Source organism: Cherax quadricarinatus, chromosome 99, assembly GCF_038502225.1.
Source record: "Cherax quadricarinatus isolate ZL_2023a chromosome 99, ASM3850222v1, whole genome shotgun sequence".
Classification (NCBI taxonomy): Eukaryota; Metazoa; Arthropoda; class Malacostraca; order Decapoda; family Parastacidae; genus Cherax; species Cherax quadricarinatus.
The window spans coordinates 181,146-195,873 of record NC_091390.1 but is presented as its reverse complement, the minus strand read 5'-3'; the positions used below and the strand labels follow the sequence as shown (position 1 = coordinate 195,873).

The window sequence follows — 14,728 nt, the reverse complement described above, 5'->3', positions numbered from 1 at the left end:
TGTATGGCCCCCCAGGTGTTGTATGACCTCCCAGGTGTTGTATGACCCCCCAAGTGTTGTATTACCTCTCAGGTGTTGTATGACCCCCAGGTGTTGTATGACCCCCAGGTATTATATGACTCCCCTAGGTATTGTATAATTCCCCCCAGGTATTGTGATGGTGGTGGAGTGAAGGTCCTCCAAAATTCAGAGGATTGTCCTTCAACAGTGAGATCAGATTCTGTTGGAATTCTTAACCCCGGTGGGTTAGCCAGCCAGGATAACCCAGGGTAGGGAGTGTTAGCCGGCCAGGGTAACCTAGGGTATTGTGTGTTAGTCAGCCAGGATAACCCAGGGTAGGGAGTGTTAACCAGCCAGGATAACCCAGGGTAGGGAGTGTTAACCAGCCAGGATAACCAAGGGTAAGGAGTGTTAGCCAGCCAGGATAACCCAGGATAGGTAGCGTTAACCAGCCAGGATAACCCAGGGTAGGGAGTGTTAGCCAGCCAGGATAACCCAGGGTACGGAGTGTTAACCAACCAGGATAACCCAGGGTAGGGAGTGTTAGCCACCCTGGATAACCCAGGGTAGGGAGTGTTAACCAGCCAGGATAACCCAGGGTAGGGAGTGTTAGCCAGCCAGGATAACCCAGGGTAGGGAGTGTTAGCCAGCCAGGATAACCCAAGTTAGGGAGTGTTAGCCAGCCAGGATAACCCAGGGTAGGGAGTGTTAGCCAGCCAGGATAACCCAGGTTAGGGAGTATTAGCCAGCCAGGATAACCCAGGTTAGGGAGTGTTAGCCAGCCAGGATAACCCAGGGTAGGGAGTGTTAGCCAGCCAGCATAACCCAGGGTAGGAAGTGTTAGCCAGCCAGGATAACCCAGGGTAGGGAGTGTTAGCCAGCCAGGATAACCCAGGTTAGGGAGTGTTAGCCAGCCAGGATAACCCAGGGTAGGGAGTGTTAGCCAGCCAGGATAACCCAGGTTAGGGAGTGTTAGCCAGCCAGGATAACCCAGGTTAGGGAGTGTTAGCCAGCCAGGATAACCCAGGGTAGGGAGTGTTAGCCAGCCAGGATAACCCAGGGTAGGGAGTGTTAGCCAGCCAGGATAACCCAGGGTGTTAACCAGCCAGGATAACCCAGGGTAGGGAGTGTTAGCCAGCCAGGATAACCCAGGTTAGGGAGTGTTAGTCAGCCAGGATAACCCAGGGTAGGGAGTGTTAACCAGCCAGGATAACCCAGGGTAGGGAGTGTTAGCCAGCCAGGATAACCCAGGGTAGGGAGTGTTAGCCGGCCAGGGTAACCTAGGGTAGGGAGTGTTAGCCAGCCAGGATAACCCAGGGTAGGGAGTGTTAGCCAGCCAGGATAACCCAGGGTAGGGAGTGTTAGCCGGCCAGGGTAACCTAGGGTAGGGAGTGTTAGCCAGCCAGGATAACCCAGGGTAGGAAGTGTTAGCCAGCCAGGATAACCCAGGGTAGGGAGTGTTAACCAGCCAGGATAACCCAGGGTAGGGAGTGTTAGCTAGCCAGGATAACCCAGGGTAGGGAGTGTTAGCCAGCCAGGATAACCCAGGGTAGGGAGTGTTAGCCAGCCAGGATAACCCAGGGCAGGGAGTGTTAACCAGCCAGGATAACCCAGGGTAGGGAGTGTTAGCCAGCCAGGATAACCCAGGTTAGGGAGTGTTAGTCAGCCAGGATAACCCAGGGTAGGGAGTGTTAACCAGCCAGGATAACCCAGGGTAGGGAGTGTTAGCCAGCCAGGATAACCCAGGGTAGGAAGTGTTAGCCAGCCAGGATAACCCAGGGTAGGGAGTGTTAGCCAGCCAGGATAACCCAGGTTAGGGAGTGTTAGCCAGCCAGGATAACCCAGGGTAGGGAGTGTTAGCCAGCCAGGATAACCCAGGTTAGGGAGTATTAGCCAGCCAGGATAACCCAGGTTAGGGAGTGTTAGCCAGCCAGGATAACCCAGGGTAGGGAGTGTTAGCCAGCCAGCATAACCCAGGGTAGGAAGTGTTAGCCAGCCAGGATAACCCAGGGTAGGGAGTGTTAGCCAGCCAGGATAATCCAGGTTAGGGAGTGTTAGCCAGCCAGGATAACCCAGGGTAGGGAGTGTTAGCCAGCCAGGATAACCCAGGTTAGGGAGTGTTAGCCAGCCAGGATAACCCAGGTTAGGGAGTGTTAGCCAGCCAGGATAACCCAGGGTAGGGAGTGTTAGCCAGCCAGGATAACCCAGGGTAGGGAGTGTTAGCCAGCCAGGATAACCCAGGGTAGGGAGTGTTAGCCAGCCAGGATAACCCAGGGTAGGGAGTGTTAGCCAGCCAGGATAACCCAGGTTAGGGAGTGTTAGCCAGCCAGGATAACCCAGGTTAGGGAGTGTTAGCCAGCCAGGATAACCCAGGGTAGGGAGTGTTAGCCAGCCAGGATAACCCAGGGTAGGGAGTGTTAGCCGGCCAGGGTAACCTAGGGTAGGGAGTGTTAGCCAGCCAGGATAACCCAGGGTAGGAAGTGTTAGCCAGCCAGGATAACCCAGGGTAGGGAGTGTTAACCAGCCAGGATAACCCAGGGTAGGGAGTGTTAGCTAGCCAGGATAACCCAGGGTAGGGAGTGTTAGCCAGCCAGGATAACCCAGGGTAGGGAGTGTTAGCCAGCCAGGATAACCCAGGGCAGGGAGTGTTAACCAGCCAGGATAACCCAGGGTAGGGAGTGTTAGCCAGCCAGGATAACCCAGGTTAGGGAGTGTTAGTCAGCCAGGATAACCCAGGGTAGGGAGTGTTAGTCAGCCAGGATAACCCAGGGTAGGGAGTGTTAGTCAGCCAGGATAACCCAGGGTAGGGAGTGTTAGTCAGCCAGGATAACCCAGGTTAGGGAGTGTTAGCCAGCCAGGATAACCCAGGTTAGGGAGTGTTAGCCAGCCAGGATAACCCAGGGTAGGGAGTGTTAGCCAGCCAGGATAACCCAGGGTAGGGAGTGTTAGCCAGCCAGGATAACCCAGGGTAGGGAGTGTTAGCCAGCCAGGATAACCCAGGGTAGGGAGTGTTAGCCAGCCAGGATAACCCAGGGTAGGGAGTGTTAGCCAGCCAGGATAACCCAGGGTAGGGAGTGTTAACCAGCCAGGATAACCCAAGAAAGTCAGTGGGTCATCCAGGATTGTGGTCCTTCAGTTGTATTCCCCCAGGATGCCACCCACACCAGTCACCTAACACCCAGGTACCTACTTATTCCTAGGTAAACGGGGTTAGCAGGTGTAAGTTGACTAACACCCAGTGTTTTCACTCTTTCCAGGGATCGAACCCAGACACTCAGTGTGTGACGCCAGAGTTTTGCCTACCAGGACACTCCAACAACAGTATAGATGTAGAGCTTCTCCAACAGGTAGTTCTTACACTCCAACAATACAGAGCTTCTCCAACAGGGAGTACTTATACTCCAACAACAGTACGGAGCTTCAACAGTGAGCTGTGATCAGCGCCCTTGTGGGTTTATCGCCGAGTTTTGCTGGTTAAAACAAGTCAGCCCTTACACCCAACACTACAACTTCTCCAACAGTGTCAGCCCTTACACTCCAACACTACAGCTCCAACAGTGGCAGCCCTCCAACACTACAGCTCCAACAGTGGCAGCCCTCCAACACTACAGCTCCAACAGTGGCAGCCCTCCAACACTACAGCTCCAACAGTGTCAGCTCTTACCCTCCAACAACACTGCTCCTCCAACAGTCAGCTCGAACAATGTCAAGAGTGTCAGCACTGGTCATCTCCAACACTCGCACCTTCTCCACCACAAGTCTCCAACATGGCAAGAGAAACTTTCGTAAATTCTTGATGTACGGCAAGAGAGGAACTAAACAACTGAAGAAGGAGATGATGACCAAGCCAGACCCAGAGTTAGCACAGGTGTTTGGTGAGTTAGCACAGGTGTTTGGTGAGTTAGCACAGGTGTTTGGTGAGTTAGCACAGGTATTTGGTGAGTTAGCACAGGTGTTTGATGAGTTACCACAGGTGTTTGATGAGTTAGCACAGGTGTTTGGTGAGTTAGCACAGGTGTTTGGTGAGTTATTATAGGTGTTTGGTGAGTTAACACAGGTGTTTGGTGAGTTAGCACAGGTGTTTGGTGAGTTATTATAGGTGTTTGATGTTAGCGTAGGTGTTTGGTGAGTTAGCACAGGTGTTTGGTGAGTTAGCACAGGTGTTTGGTGAGTTAGCACAAGTGTTTGGTGAGTTAGCGTAGGTGTTTGGTGAGTTAGCACAGGCGTTTGGTGAGTTATTATAGGTGTTTGGTGAGTTAGCACAGGTGTTTGATGTTAGCGTAGGTGTTTGGTGAGTTAGCACAGGTGTTTGGTGAGTTAGCACAGGTTTGGTGTTAGCACAGGTGTTTGGTGAGTTAGCACAGGTGTTTGGTGAGTTAGCACAGGTGTTTGATGTTAGCGTAGGTGTTTGGTGAGTTAGCACAGGTGTTTGATGTTAGCGTAGGTGTTTGGTGAGTTAGCACAGGTGTTTGGTGAGTTAGCACAGGTGTTTGGTGAGTTAGCACAGGTGTTTGATGTTAGCGTAGGTGTTTGGTGAGTTAGCACAGGTGTTTGGTGAGTTAGCACAGGTGTTTGGTGAGTTAGCACAGGTGTTTGATGTTAGCGTAGGTGTTTGGTGAGTTAGCACAGGTGTTTGGTGAGTTAGCACAGGTGTTTGGTGAGTTAGCACAGGTGTTTGGTGAGTTAGCACAGGTGTTTGGTGAGTTAGCACAGGTGTTTGATGAGTTAGCACAGGTGTTTGATGAGTTATTATAGGTGTTTGGTGAGTTAACACAGGTGTTTGGTGAGTTAGCACAGGTGTTTGGTGAGTTATTATAGGTGTTTGGTGAGTTAGCACAGGTGTTTGGTGAGTTAGCACAGGTGTTTGGTGAGTTAGCACAGGTGTTTGGTGAGTTAGCACAGGTGTTTGGTGAGTTAGCACAGGTGTTTGGTGAGTTAGCACAGGTGTTTGGTGAGTTAGCACAGGTGTTTGGTGAGTTAGCACAGGTGTTTGGTGAGTTAGCACAGGTGTTTGGTGAGTTAGCACAGGTGTTTGGTGAGTTAGCACAGGTGTTTGGTGAGTTAGCACAGGTGTTTGGTGAGTTAGCGTAGGTGTTTGGTGAGTTAGCACAGGAGTTTGGTGAGTTATAAGAGGTGTTTGGTGAGTTAGCACAGGTGTTTGATGTTAGCGTAGGTGTTTGGTGAGTTAGCACAGGTGTTTGGTGAGTTAGCACAGGTGTTTGGTGAGTTAGCACAGGTGTTTGGTGAGTTAGCACAGGTGTTTGATGTTAGCGTAGGTGTTTGGTGAGTTAGCACAGGTGTTTGGTGAGTTAGCACAGGTGTTTGGTGAGTTATTATAGGTGTTTGGTGAGTTAGCACAGGTGTTTGGTGAGTTAGCACAGGTGTTTGGTGAGTTAGCACAGGTGTTTGATGAGTTAGCACAGGTGTTTGATGTTAGCGTAGGTGTTTGGTGAGTTAGCACAGGTGTTTGGTGAGTTAGCACAGGTGTTTGGTGAGTTAGCACAGGTGTTTGGTGAGTTAGCACAGGTGTTTGATGTTAGCGTAGGTGTTTGGTGAGTTAGCACAGGTGTTTGGTGAGTTAGCACAGGTGTTTGGTGAGTTAGCACAGGTGTTTGGTGAGTTAGCACAGGTGTTTGATGAGTTAGCACAGGTGTTTGGTGAGTTAGCACAGGTGTTTGGTGAGTTAGCACAGGTGTTTGATGAGTTAGCACAGGTGTTTGGTGAGTTAGCACAGGTGTTTGGTGAGTTAGCACAGGTGTTTGATGAGTTAGCACAGGTGTTTGGTGAGTTAGCACAGGTGTTTGGTGAGTTAGCACAGGTGTTTGATGAGTTAGCACAGGTGTTTGATGTTAGCGTAGGTGTTTGGTGAGTTAGCACAGGCGTTTGGTGAGTTAGCACAGGTGTTTGGTGAGTTACCACAGGTGTTTGATGAGTTAGCACAGGTGTTTGGTGAGTTAGCACAGGTGTTTGGTGAGTTAGCACAGGTGTTTGGTGAGTTAGCACAGGTTTGGTGTTAGCACAGGTGTTTGGTGAGTTAGCACAGGTGTTTGATGAGTTAGCACAGGTGTTTGGTGAGTTAGCACAGGTGTTTGGTGAGTTAGCACAGGTGTTTGATGAGTTAGCACAGGTGTTTGGTGAGTTAGCACAGGTGTTTGATGAGTTATTACAGGTGTTTGGTGAGTTAACACAGGTGTTTGGTGAGTTATTACAGGTGTTTGGTGAGTTATTTCAGGTGTTTGGTGAGTTATTACAGGTGTTTGGTGAGTTGGCACAGGTGTTTGATGAGCTATTATAGGTGTTTGGTGAGTTAACACAGGTGTTTGGTGAGTTATTACAGGTGTTTGGTGAGTTGTTACAGGTGTTTGGTGAGTTAACACTGGTGTTTGGTGAGTTGTTACAGGTGTTTGGTAAGTTACAGTTGTTTGGTGAGTTACAGGTGTTTGGTGAGTTACAGGTGTTTGGTGAGTTATTATAGGTGTTTGGTGAGTTGTTACAGGTGTTTGATGAGTTGTTGCAGGTGTTTGATGAGTTGTTGCAGGTGTTTGATGAGTTGTTACAGTTTGATGAGTTACAGGTGTTTGATGAGTTACAGGTGTTTGGTGAGTTAACACAGGTGTTTGGTGAGTTATTACAGGAGTTTGATGAGTTGTTACAGGTGTTTGATGAGTTACAGGTGTTTGGTGAGTTAGCACAGGTATTTGGTGAGTTAGCACAGGTGTTTTGTGAGTTACAGGTGTTTGGTGAGTTATCTAGGATGTATGGCAAGTTATCACAGGTGTTTGGTGAGTTATCTAGGGTGTATGGTGAGTTATCACAGGTGTTTGGTGAGTTATCTAGGGTGTATGGTGAGTTATCACAGGTGTTTGGTGAGTTATCTAGGGTGTATGGTGAGTTATCACAGGTGTTTGGTGAGTTCAGACCCAGAGTTATTCTAATGTATTTATTTTTTCAGACTGAGGGGCACAACTGGTCAGTGTATTCTTTGTAAAAAAAATTTCAGATACTTTTGGTCGATTTATACTATTTTTATATTTTTGTTTCAGACCGAGGGGTGCGACCGATCGGTGAATTCGCCGGGAAAAAATTTCAAATAATCCCAGAGATGATTCCTGAAATTATTGTTCCAAATCTGGAGGGTTTTCAGGTGGGTCTTAATGTTGATAGTCGTCTCCCGTCGAGCTTCCCCGCGTGACACAATGTTCCGTGCTTTGAAAAATTGAATAATATTTAATATGACGGGGATACAGTGTAATACAAGAAGTCTTCAACTTACAAATACATTGGGAACCTGTATTGTGTATGTAATATTAATAATACAATAAGTATTACTAATACAACCTCTCCTCACTTAACGACGGAGTTACGTTCCTAAGACCGCGTTGGTAAACAAATTCATGGCTAAGTGAGGATCATACTATAATGGTAGTGGGTTTGTGTCAACCATCTTTGATATTGTTATAATGTCGCCTTTGTACTATTTATAACAATCTGGTATATTTTTAAATGTTTATACAGTAGTGTACTGTATATTGTAATAAACAGAATCAGGGAAATCTGCTCTAATATACATTATTTAAGTATGAATATTGGTCAGAGAGCCCGTCGTAAGTCCGAGGCGTCGGTAAATGAGTACGTACGTCGCTAAGTGAAGAGAGGCTGTATTGTACATATTTATTATAAAGTTTAATTGATAAATTACACATGTGGAGAATTATCACTTTTTCACTGATGGGAAGCACTTCACAGCCTCTCTTAGACTTTGAACAACTGTCATCATCACTTCTTTTGTACTTCGTGGTCATTATTATGCTAAATTAAGATATATTTTTGGGCCACAGTAAACCATGGGTAACTGAAACTGCAGATATCAAATCGGTGAATATGGGGGGGGTCCTACTGTATTTAAAACATTGATTTAAAAGTTGAACAGACCCACGTAAATTATAACCCAGCACAGTAACTACAGAGACGAAAGCTAATTTCATTTTATGTATTTCAGCTGAAGCCGTATGTGTCATACAATGTGCCGGATGTAATACAAGGTGAATTTGGGCCTCAAGATCTATTCTACGCAGTGTATAGTGAGAAGATCGCTGAAGACTTCAACAATAACAAACTCAACGAAGACGGCAGCCCAGTCGAACCCTCCAAGGAGGAATTATTAACATCAGAGGAGGCTAAAAACCGTGCACTCTCCATGTGTTCAGATATATTATAAACATTCATATGTATATTTCCATACAGTATACAGGTGACAAAAACTTAAACATCATGTCTGACAGTCTTAAATATATAATGTACATGTATGTATATTGTATCTCGTACATTGTTCTATATACAGTACAACACAATATATAATGTATCTTATACATAGTATATAGAGTACAGCATTATATAATTTATTTTATACGTTGTATATACAGTACAATATGCAATATATTATATACATTTTAGGCCTATGGTTATACATATCAGGCAAATTTAAACCGGGACAAATTTGACTTGTGTCGAGACTACAGCAACCTGCCCCCACACTCAAAATTACAAAATACATGCAAGACATAATGAAAGACATTTAGAAGTGTACAAAATGTCAGAGTTATGGATACAGTGTAGCTTATGATAATAAAAGGTAATTTTCTCTATAATTTGCATATTTTATTCACCTCTCATGTGTTGATCCCTCAAGCTGGCGATGGTGAATGGCTCATGGTCCAAGGATATGGAGCTGTTTTTCCCTGGATTCAACCTGATTGACATTACTAAAGCGGTTAATGACCCTACTGGGTTTAGCACTCCATGACTATAATGTGATGCACTAATATCAATGTTCTGTCGTTGCTCGCTCCCTTGACCACATGACTGGCTAATTCTATCGTACGGGTTTAGTGCTTAAATTTATTATTGTTACTGACTTATTTGCATATAGATTAATTTGTTATTTTTATTACGCACCCCCATACCCGTCTTCCATATATATTCTTCTATTTTTGGAAAATTATTTTTGTGAACATAATTTAGCCATATATAATTGCCATACCTGTATTTGTGGCTACAAAAATAGATATATAGTAAGTCCTTGACCACCTCCCGTTGCCTTGGCACTGTGACCCCTATAGGTTTAGTGGACATCTCCCATCAAAAGAAGGAAGAGCATTGACCATCTTTCATTCAATGGATTGTCTTGCCAGAAGTTCGGATAAATAATTCAGTTAACCCATAATATCCTCACCCATCCTTCAGACCTGTTACATGTACAGCGTCTCCTCAGCGATGTACTTGTTTACCAATGATTCGGACTAACGACCAGCTCTGACCAGTATATCCCCTCAAGGAGGGGATATACTGGTCAGGGACTCTTTATCTAGGAAATTATATCTGTGCTCCCCTCAAGGAAGGTTCCTTGATGTTGGCGAGGGGCTCTTGATTTAGGGAATTGGATCTGTGCTCCAGTTCCCCAAATTAAGCCTGAATGCCTTCCACATCTCCCCCCCAGGTGCTGTATAATCCTACGGGTTTAGCGTTCCCCCATGATTATAATAATCTGACCAGTATGCAAATTTAAATATATTAATATTAGAGGTGATTTCCTCTTATTCTGTTTATTACAATATACAGTACACTACTGTATAAACATTTAAAAATATACCAGAAATGTTATAAATGTTGTAAATGTGACATTAAAACATTATCAAAAATGGTTGACACAAACTCACAACCATTATAGTACGATCCTCACTTAGCCACAAATATGTTTACCAACGACCATTATAGTACGATCCTCACTTAGCCACAAATATGTTTACCAACGACCATTATAGTACGATCCTCACTTAGCCACAAATATGTTTACCAACGACCATTATAGTACGATCCTCACTTAGCCACAAATATGTTTACCAACGACCATTATAGTACGATCCTCACTTAGCCACAAATATGTTTACCAACGACCATTATAGTACGATCCTCACTTAGCCACAAATATGTTTACCAACGACCATTATAGTACGATCCTCACTTAGCCACAAATATGTTTACCAACGACCATTATAGTACGATCCTCACTTAGCCACAAATATGTTTACCAACGACCATTATAGTACGATCCTCACTTAGCCACAAATATGTTTACCAACGACCATTATAGTACGATCCTCACTTAGCCACAAATATGTTTACCAACGACCATTATAGTACGATCCTCACTTAGCCACAAATATGTTTACCAACGACCATTATAGTACGATCCTCACTTAGCCACAAATATGTTTACCAACGACCATTATAGTACGATCCTCACTTAGCCACAAATATGTTTACCAACGACCATTATAGTACGATCCTCACTTAGCCACAAATATGTTTACCAACGACCATTATAGTACGATCCTCACTTAGCCACAAATATGTTTACCAACGACCATTATAGTACGATCCTCACTTAGCCACAAATATGTTTACCAACGACCATTATAGTACGATCCTCACTTAGCCACAAATATGTTTACCAACGACCATTATAGTACGATCCTCACTTAGCCACAAATATGTTTACCAACGACCATTATAGTACGATCCTCACTTAGCCACAAATATGTTTACCAACGACCATTATAGTACGATCCTCACTTAGCCACAAATATGTTTACCAACGACCATTATAGTACGATCCTCACTTAGCCACAAATATGTTTACCAACGACCATTATAGTACGATCCTCACTTAGCCACAAATATGTTTACCAACGACCATTATAGTACGATCCTCACTTAGCCACAAATATGTTTACCAACGACCATTATAGTACGATCCTCACTTAGCCACAAATATGTTTACCAACGACCATTATAGTACGATCCTCACTTAGCCACAAATATGTTTACCAACGACCATTATAGTACGATCCTCACTTAGCCACAAATATGTTTACCAACGACCATTATAGTACGATCCTCACTTAGCCACAAATATGTTTACCAACGACCATTATAGTACGATCCTCACTTAGCCACAAATATGTTTACCAACGACCATTATAGTACGATCCTCACTTAGCCACAAATATGTTTACCAACGACCATTATAGTACGATCCTCACTTAGCCACAAATATGTTTACCAACGACCATTATAGTACGATCCTCACTTAGCCACAAATATGTTTACCAACGACCATTATAGTACGATCCTCACTTAGCCACAAATATGTTTACCAACGACCATTATAGTACGATCCTCACTTAGCCACAAATATGTTTACCAACGACCATTATAGTACGATCCTCACTTAGCCACAAATATGTTTACCAACGACCATTATAGTACGATCCTCACTTAGCCACAAATATGTTTACCAACGACCATTATAGTACGATCCTCACTTAGCCACAAATATGTTTACCAACGACCATTATAGTACGATCCTCACTTAGCCACAAATATGTTTACCAACGACCATTATAGTACGATCCTCACTTAGCCACAAATATGTTTACCAACGACCATTATAGTACGATCCTCACTTAGCCACAAATATGTTTACCAACGACCATTATAGTACGATCCTCACTTAGCCACAAATATGTTTACCAACGACCATTATAGTACGATCCTCACTTAGCCACAAATATGTTTACCAACGACCATTATAGTACGATCCTCACTTAGCCACAAATATGTTTACCAACGACCATTATAGTACGATCCTCACTTAGCCACAAATATGTTTACCAACGACCATTATAGTACGATCCTCACTTAGCCACAAATATGTTTACCAACGACCATTATAGTACGATCCTCACTTAGCCACAAATATGTTTACCAACGACCATTATAGTACGATCCTCACTTAGCCACAAATATGTTTACCAACGACCATTATAGTACGATCCTCACTTAGCCACAAATATGTTTACCAACGACCATTATAGTACGATCCTCACTTAGCCACAAATATGTTTACCAACGACCATTATAGTACGATCCTCACTTAGCCACAAATATGTTTACCAACGACCATTATAGTACGATCCTCACTTAGCCACAAATATGTTTACCAACGACCATTATAGTACGATCCTCACTTAGCCACAAATATGTTTACCAACGACCATTATAGTACGATCCTCACTTAGCCACAAATATGTTTACCAACGACCATTATAGTACGATCCTCACTTAGCCACAAATATGTTTACCAACGACCATTATAGTACGATCCTCACTTAGCCACAAATATGTTTACCAACGACCATTATAGTACGATCCTCACTTAGCCACAAATATGTTTACCAACGACCATTATAGTACGATCCTCACTTAGCCACAAATATGTTTACCAACGACCATTATAGTACGATCCTCACTTAGCCACAAATATGTTTACCAACGACCATTATAGTACGATCCTCACTTAGCCACAAATATGTTTACCAACGACCATTATAGTACGATCCTCACTTAGCCACAAATATGTTTACCAACGACCATTATAGTACGATCCTCACTTAGCCACAAATATGTTTACCAACGACCATTATAGTACGATCCTCACTTAGCCACAAATATGTTTACCAACGACCATTATAGTACGATCCTCACTTAGCCACAAATATGTTTACCAACGACCATTATAGTACGATCCTCACTTAGCCACAAATATGTTTACCAACGACCATTATAGTACGATCCTCACTTAGCCACAAATATGTTTACCAACGTTGTCTTGAGAACGCAACTCTGTCATTAAGTGAGGAGAGGCTGTATGACCTTAATTTTTAAAGGGGTGGAGATGTAAGCCGGTGGAAGGCCTCGGTCAGACAACCAAAAGCTCCAGCTGTAGGTCATCATATGAGTAAGCCCAGCGTCAGGAAACACTTGTCCTGTGTCCTGACAAACCTTACCTAACCTAACCATCCATCTGGGTACTGACATTATACTTTCCACTATCAAGACTAAAGTTCAGCTAACTAGATCTTGAATCCCTTCTAAATGTTACCTTGATCACTCCAACAGCACACTAAATCTCCCTGAATCCCTTCATAAATGTTCCCGTGATCACTCCAACAGCACGCTAAATCTCCCTGAATCCCTTCATAAATGTTACCTTGATCACTCCAACAGCACGCTAAATCTCCCTGAATCCCTTCATAAATGTTACCTTGATCACTCCAACAGCACGCTAAATCTCCCTGAATCCCTTCATAAATGTTACCTTGATCACTCCAACAGCACGCTAAATCTCCCTGAATCCCTTCATAAATGTTCCCGTGATCACTCCAACAGCACGCTAAATCTCCCTGAATCCCTTCATAAATGTTACCTTCATCACTCCAACAGCACGCTAAATCTCCCTGAATCCCTTCATAAATGTTTCCTTGATCACTCCAACAGCACGCTAAATCTCCCTGAATCCCTTCTAAATGTTACCTTGATCACTCCAACAGCACACTAAATCTCCCTGAATCCCTTCATAAATGTTCCCGTGATCACTCCAACAGCACATTAAAGCCATTAAACCACAAGTTAACACTAACCAAGCATATAACACCTTTAGCACTGCAGTGCTATAAGTATATTTACATACAGGTGCACATAACTACAATTATCAAACAAATTGTCCTGTGGCTGGGTTGGTGACGCACTCAACTCACACACTAAAGTCCATGGTTCGATCCCTGGTATGGGTGGAAAAAACTAGGACATGTTTCCTTAAGACACCTGCTGTCCATGTTCACCTAGCAGTAAGTAGGTACCTGGGTGTTAGGTGACTGGTGTGGGTGGCATCCTGGGGACAAAATTAACCTAAGTTGTGGGAAATGTTCTACATAACCAGGAACTTTATATATAGTATGGCCTATATTATTATTATTATTATTATTATTATTATTATTATTATTATTATTATTATTATTATTATTATTATCATATAGTATGTCAATAATAATAATATAATAGGTATATCAGTACATGTACAAGGTGCACCAGCACATGTACAAGGTGCACCAGTACATGTACAAGGTATACCAGGTAATACAAGTGCATGCTAGGAATAAATTACATTATTACAAGTTAATATGAAGTGCACATGAGACAAGTTATGCAAATTGTGTACAAGGTAATAAGTACAAGGTAGCTACAGAGTACATGTACAAGGTATGCAGTACATGTACAAGGTATGCAGATGCATGTATAGTATACTGAAGTACATGTACAGGGTATGCAAGTGCATGTGTACAAAGATATGCAAATGCATGTACAAAGGTACACCAGTACATGTACAAGATATGAAGTACATGTGCAAGGTATGCAAATTGCATGTGTATAGGGTATACTAAGTACCGTGGCACAAGATGCCAGTACATGTACAAGATTATTATGAAGTACATGTACAAGGTATGCAAATTACATGCACAGAAAGGTATACAAATTACATGGACAAGACATCTAAGTGCATGTACAATTATACAAGTAAGATGTAAGTGCATGTACAAGGGTATGCTAGTGCATGTACAAGATGTCTGAAGTACATGTACAAGGGTATGCAAGTACATGGCACAGGGTATACAAGTACAAATGTACAAGGTATACAATTGCATGTTACAGTGCCATGCCAATTACATGTACAAGGTGTGCAGTGTACATGTACAAAGTGTGTAAATCATTATAGGGTATGTAGTACATGTACAAATTATCTAAATGCATGTACAAGGTATACAGAGAT

At 43.4% G+C, this 14,728-nt stretch overlaps 1 protein-coding gene across 1 annotated transcript; it reads left to right on the top strand.

Annotated features, from left to right (window-relative positions):
* The first annotated feature begins 3,479 nt into the window (after positions 1 to 3,479).
* Positions 3,480 to 8,648, top strand: mRpL41 (mitochondrial ribosomal protein L41). The gene is made up of 3 exons (XM_070105420.1): positions 3,480 to 3,875; positions 7,044 to 7,144; positions 8,000 to 8,648. The coding sequence occupies exons 1-3, from the start codon at positions 3,704 to 3,706 to the stop codon at positions 8,216 to 8,218; spliced, it is 492 nt and encodes a 163-aa protein (XP_069961521.1). The 5' UTR covers positions 3,480 to 3,703; the 3' UTR covers positions 8,219 to 8,648.
* Positions 8,649 to 14,728: the final 6,080 nt, after the last annotated feature.

Bases quoted from the DNA above. Each gene is read 5' to 3' on its own strand.
- mRpL41 (XM_070105420.1), top strand. From the start codon at position 3,704: ATGTCAAGAGTGTCAGCACTGGTCATCTCCAACACTCGCACCTTCTCC. The intron at 3,876-7,043 runs GTGAGTTAGCAC...TTTTTGTTTCAG, and splicing joins AGAGTTAGCACAGGTGTTTG to ACCGAGGGGTGCGACCGATC. The intron at 7,145-7,999 runs GTGGGTCTTAAT...TATGTATTTCAG, and splicing joins CAAATCTGGAGGGTTTTCAG to CTGAAGCCGTATGTGTCATA.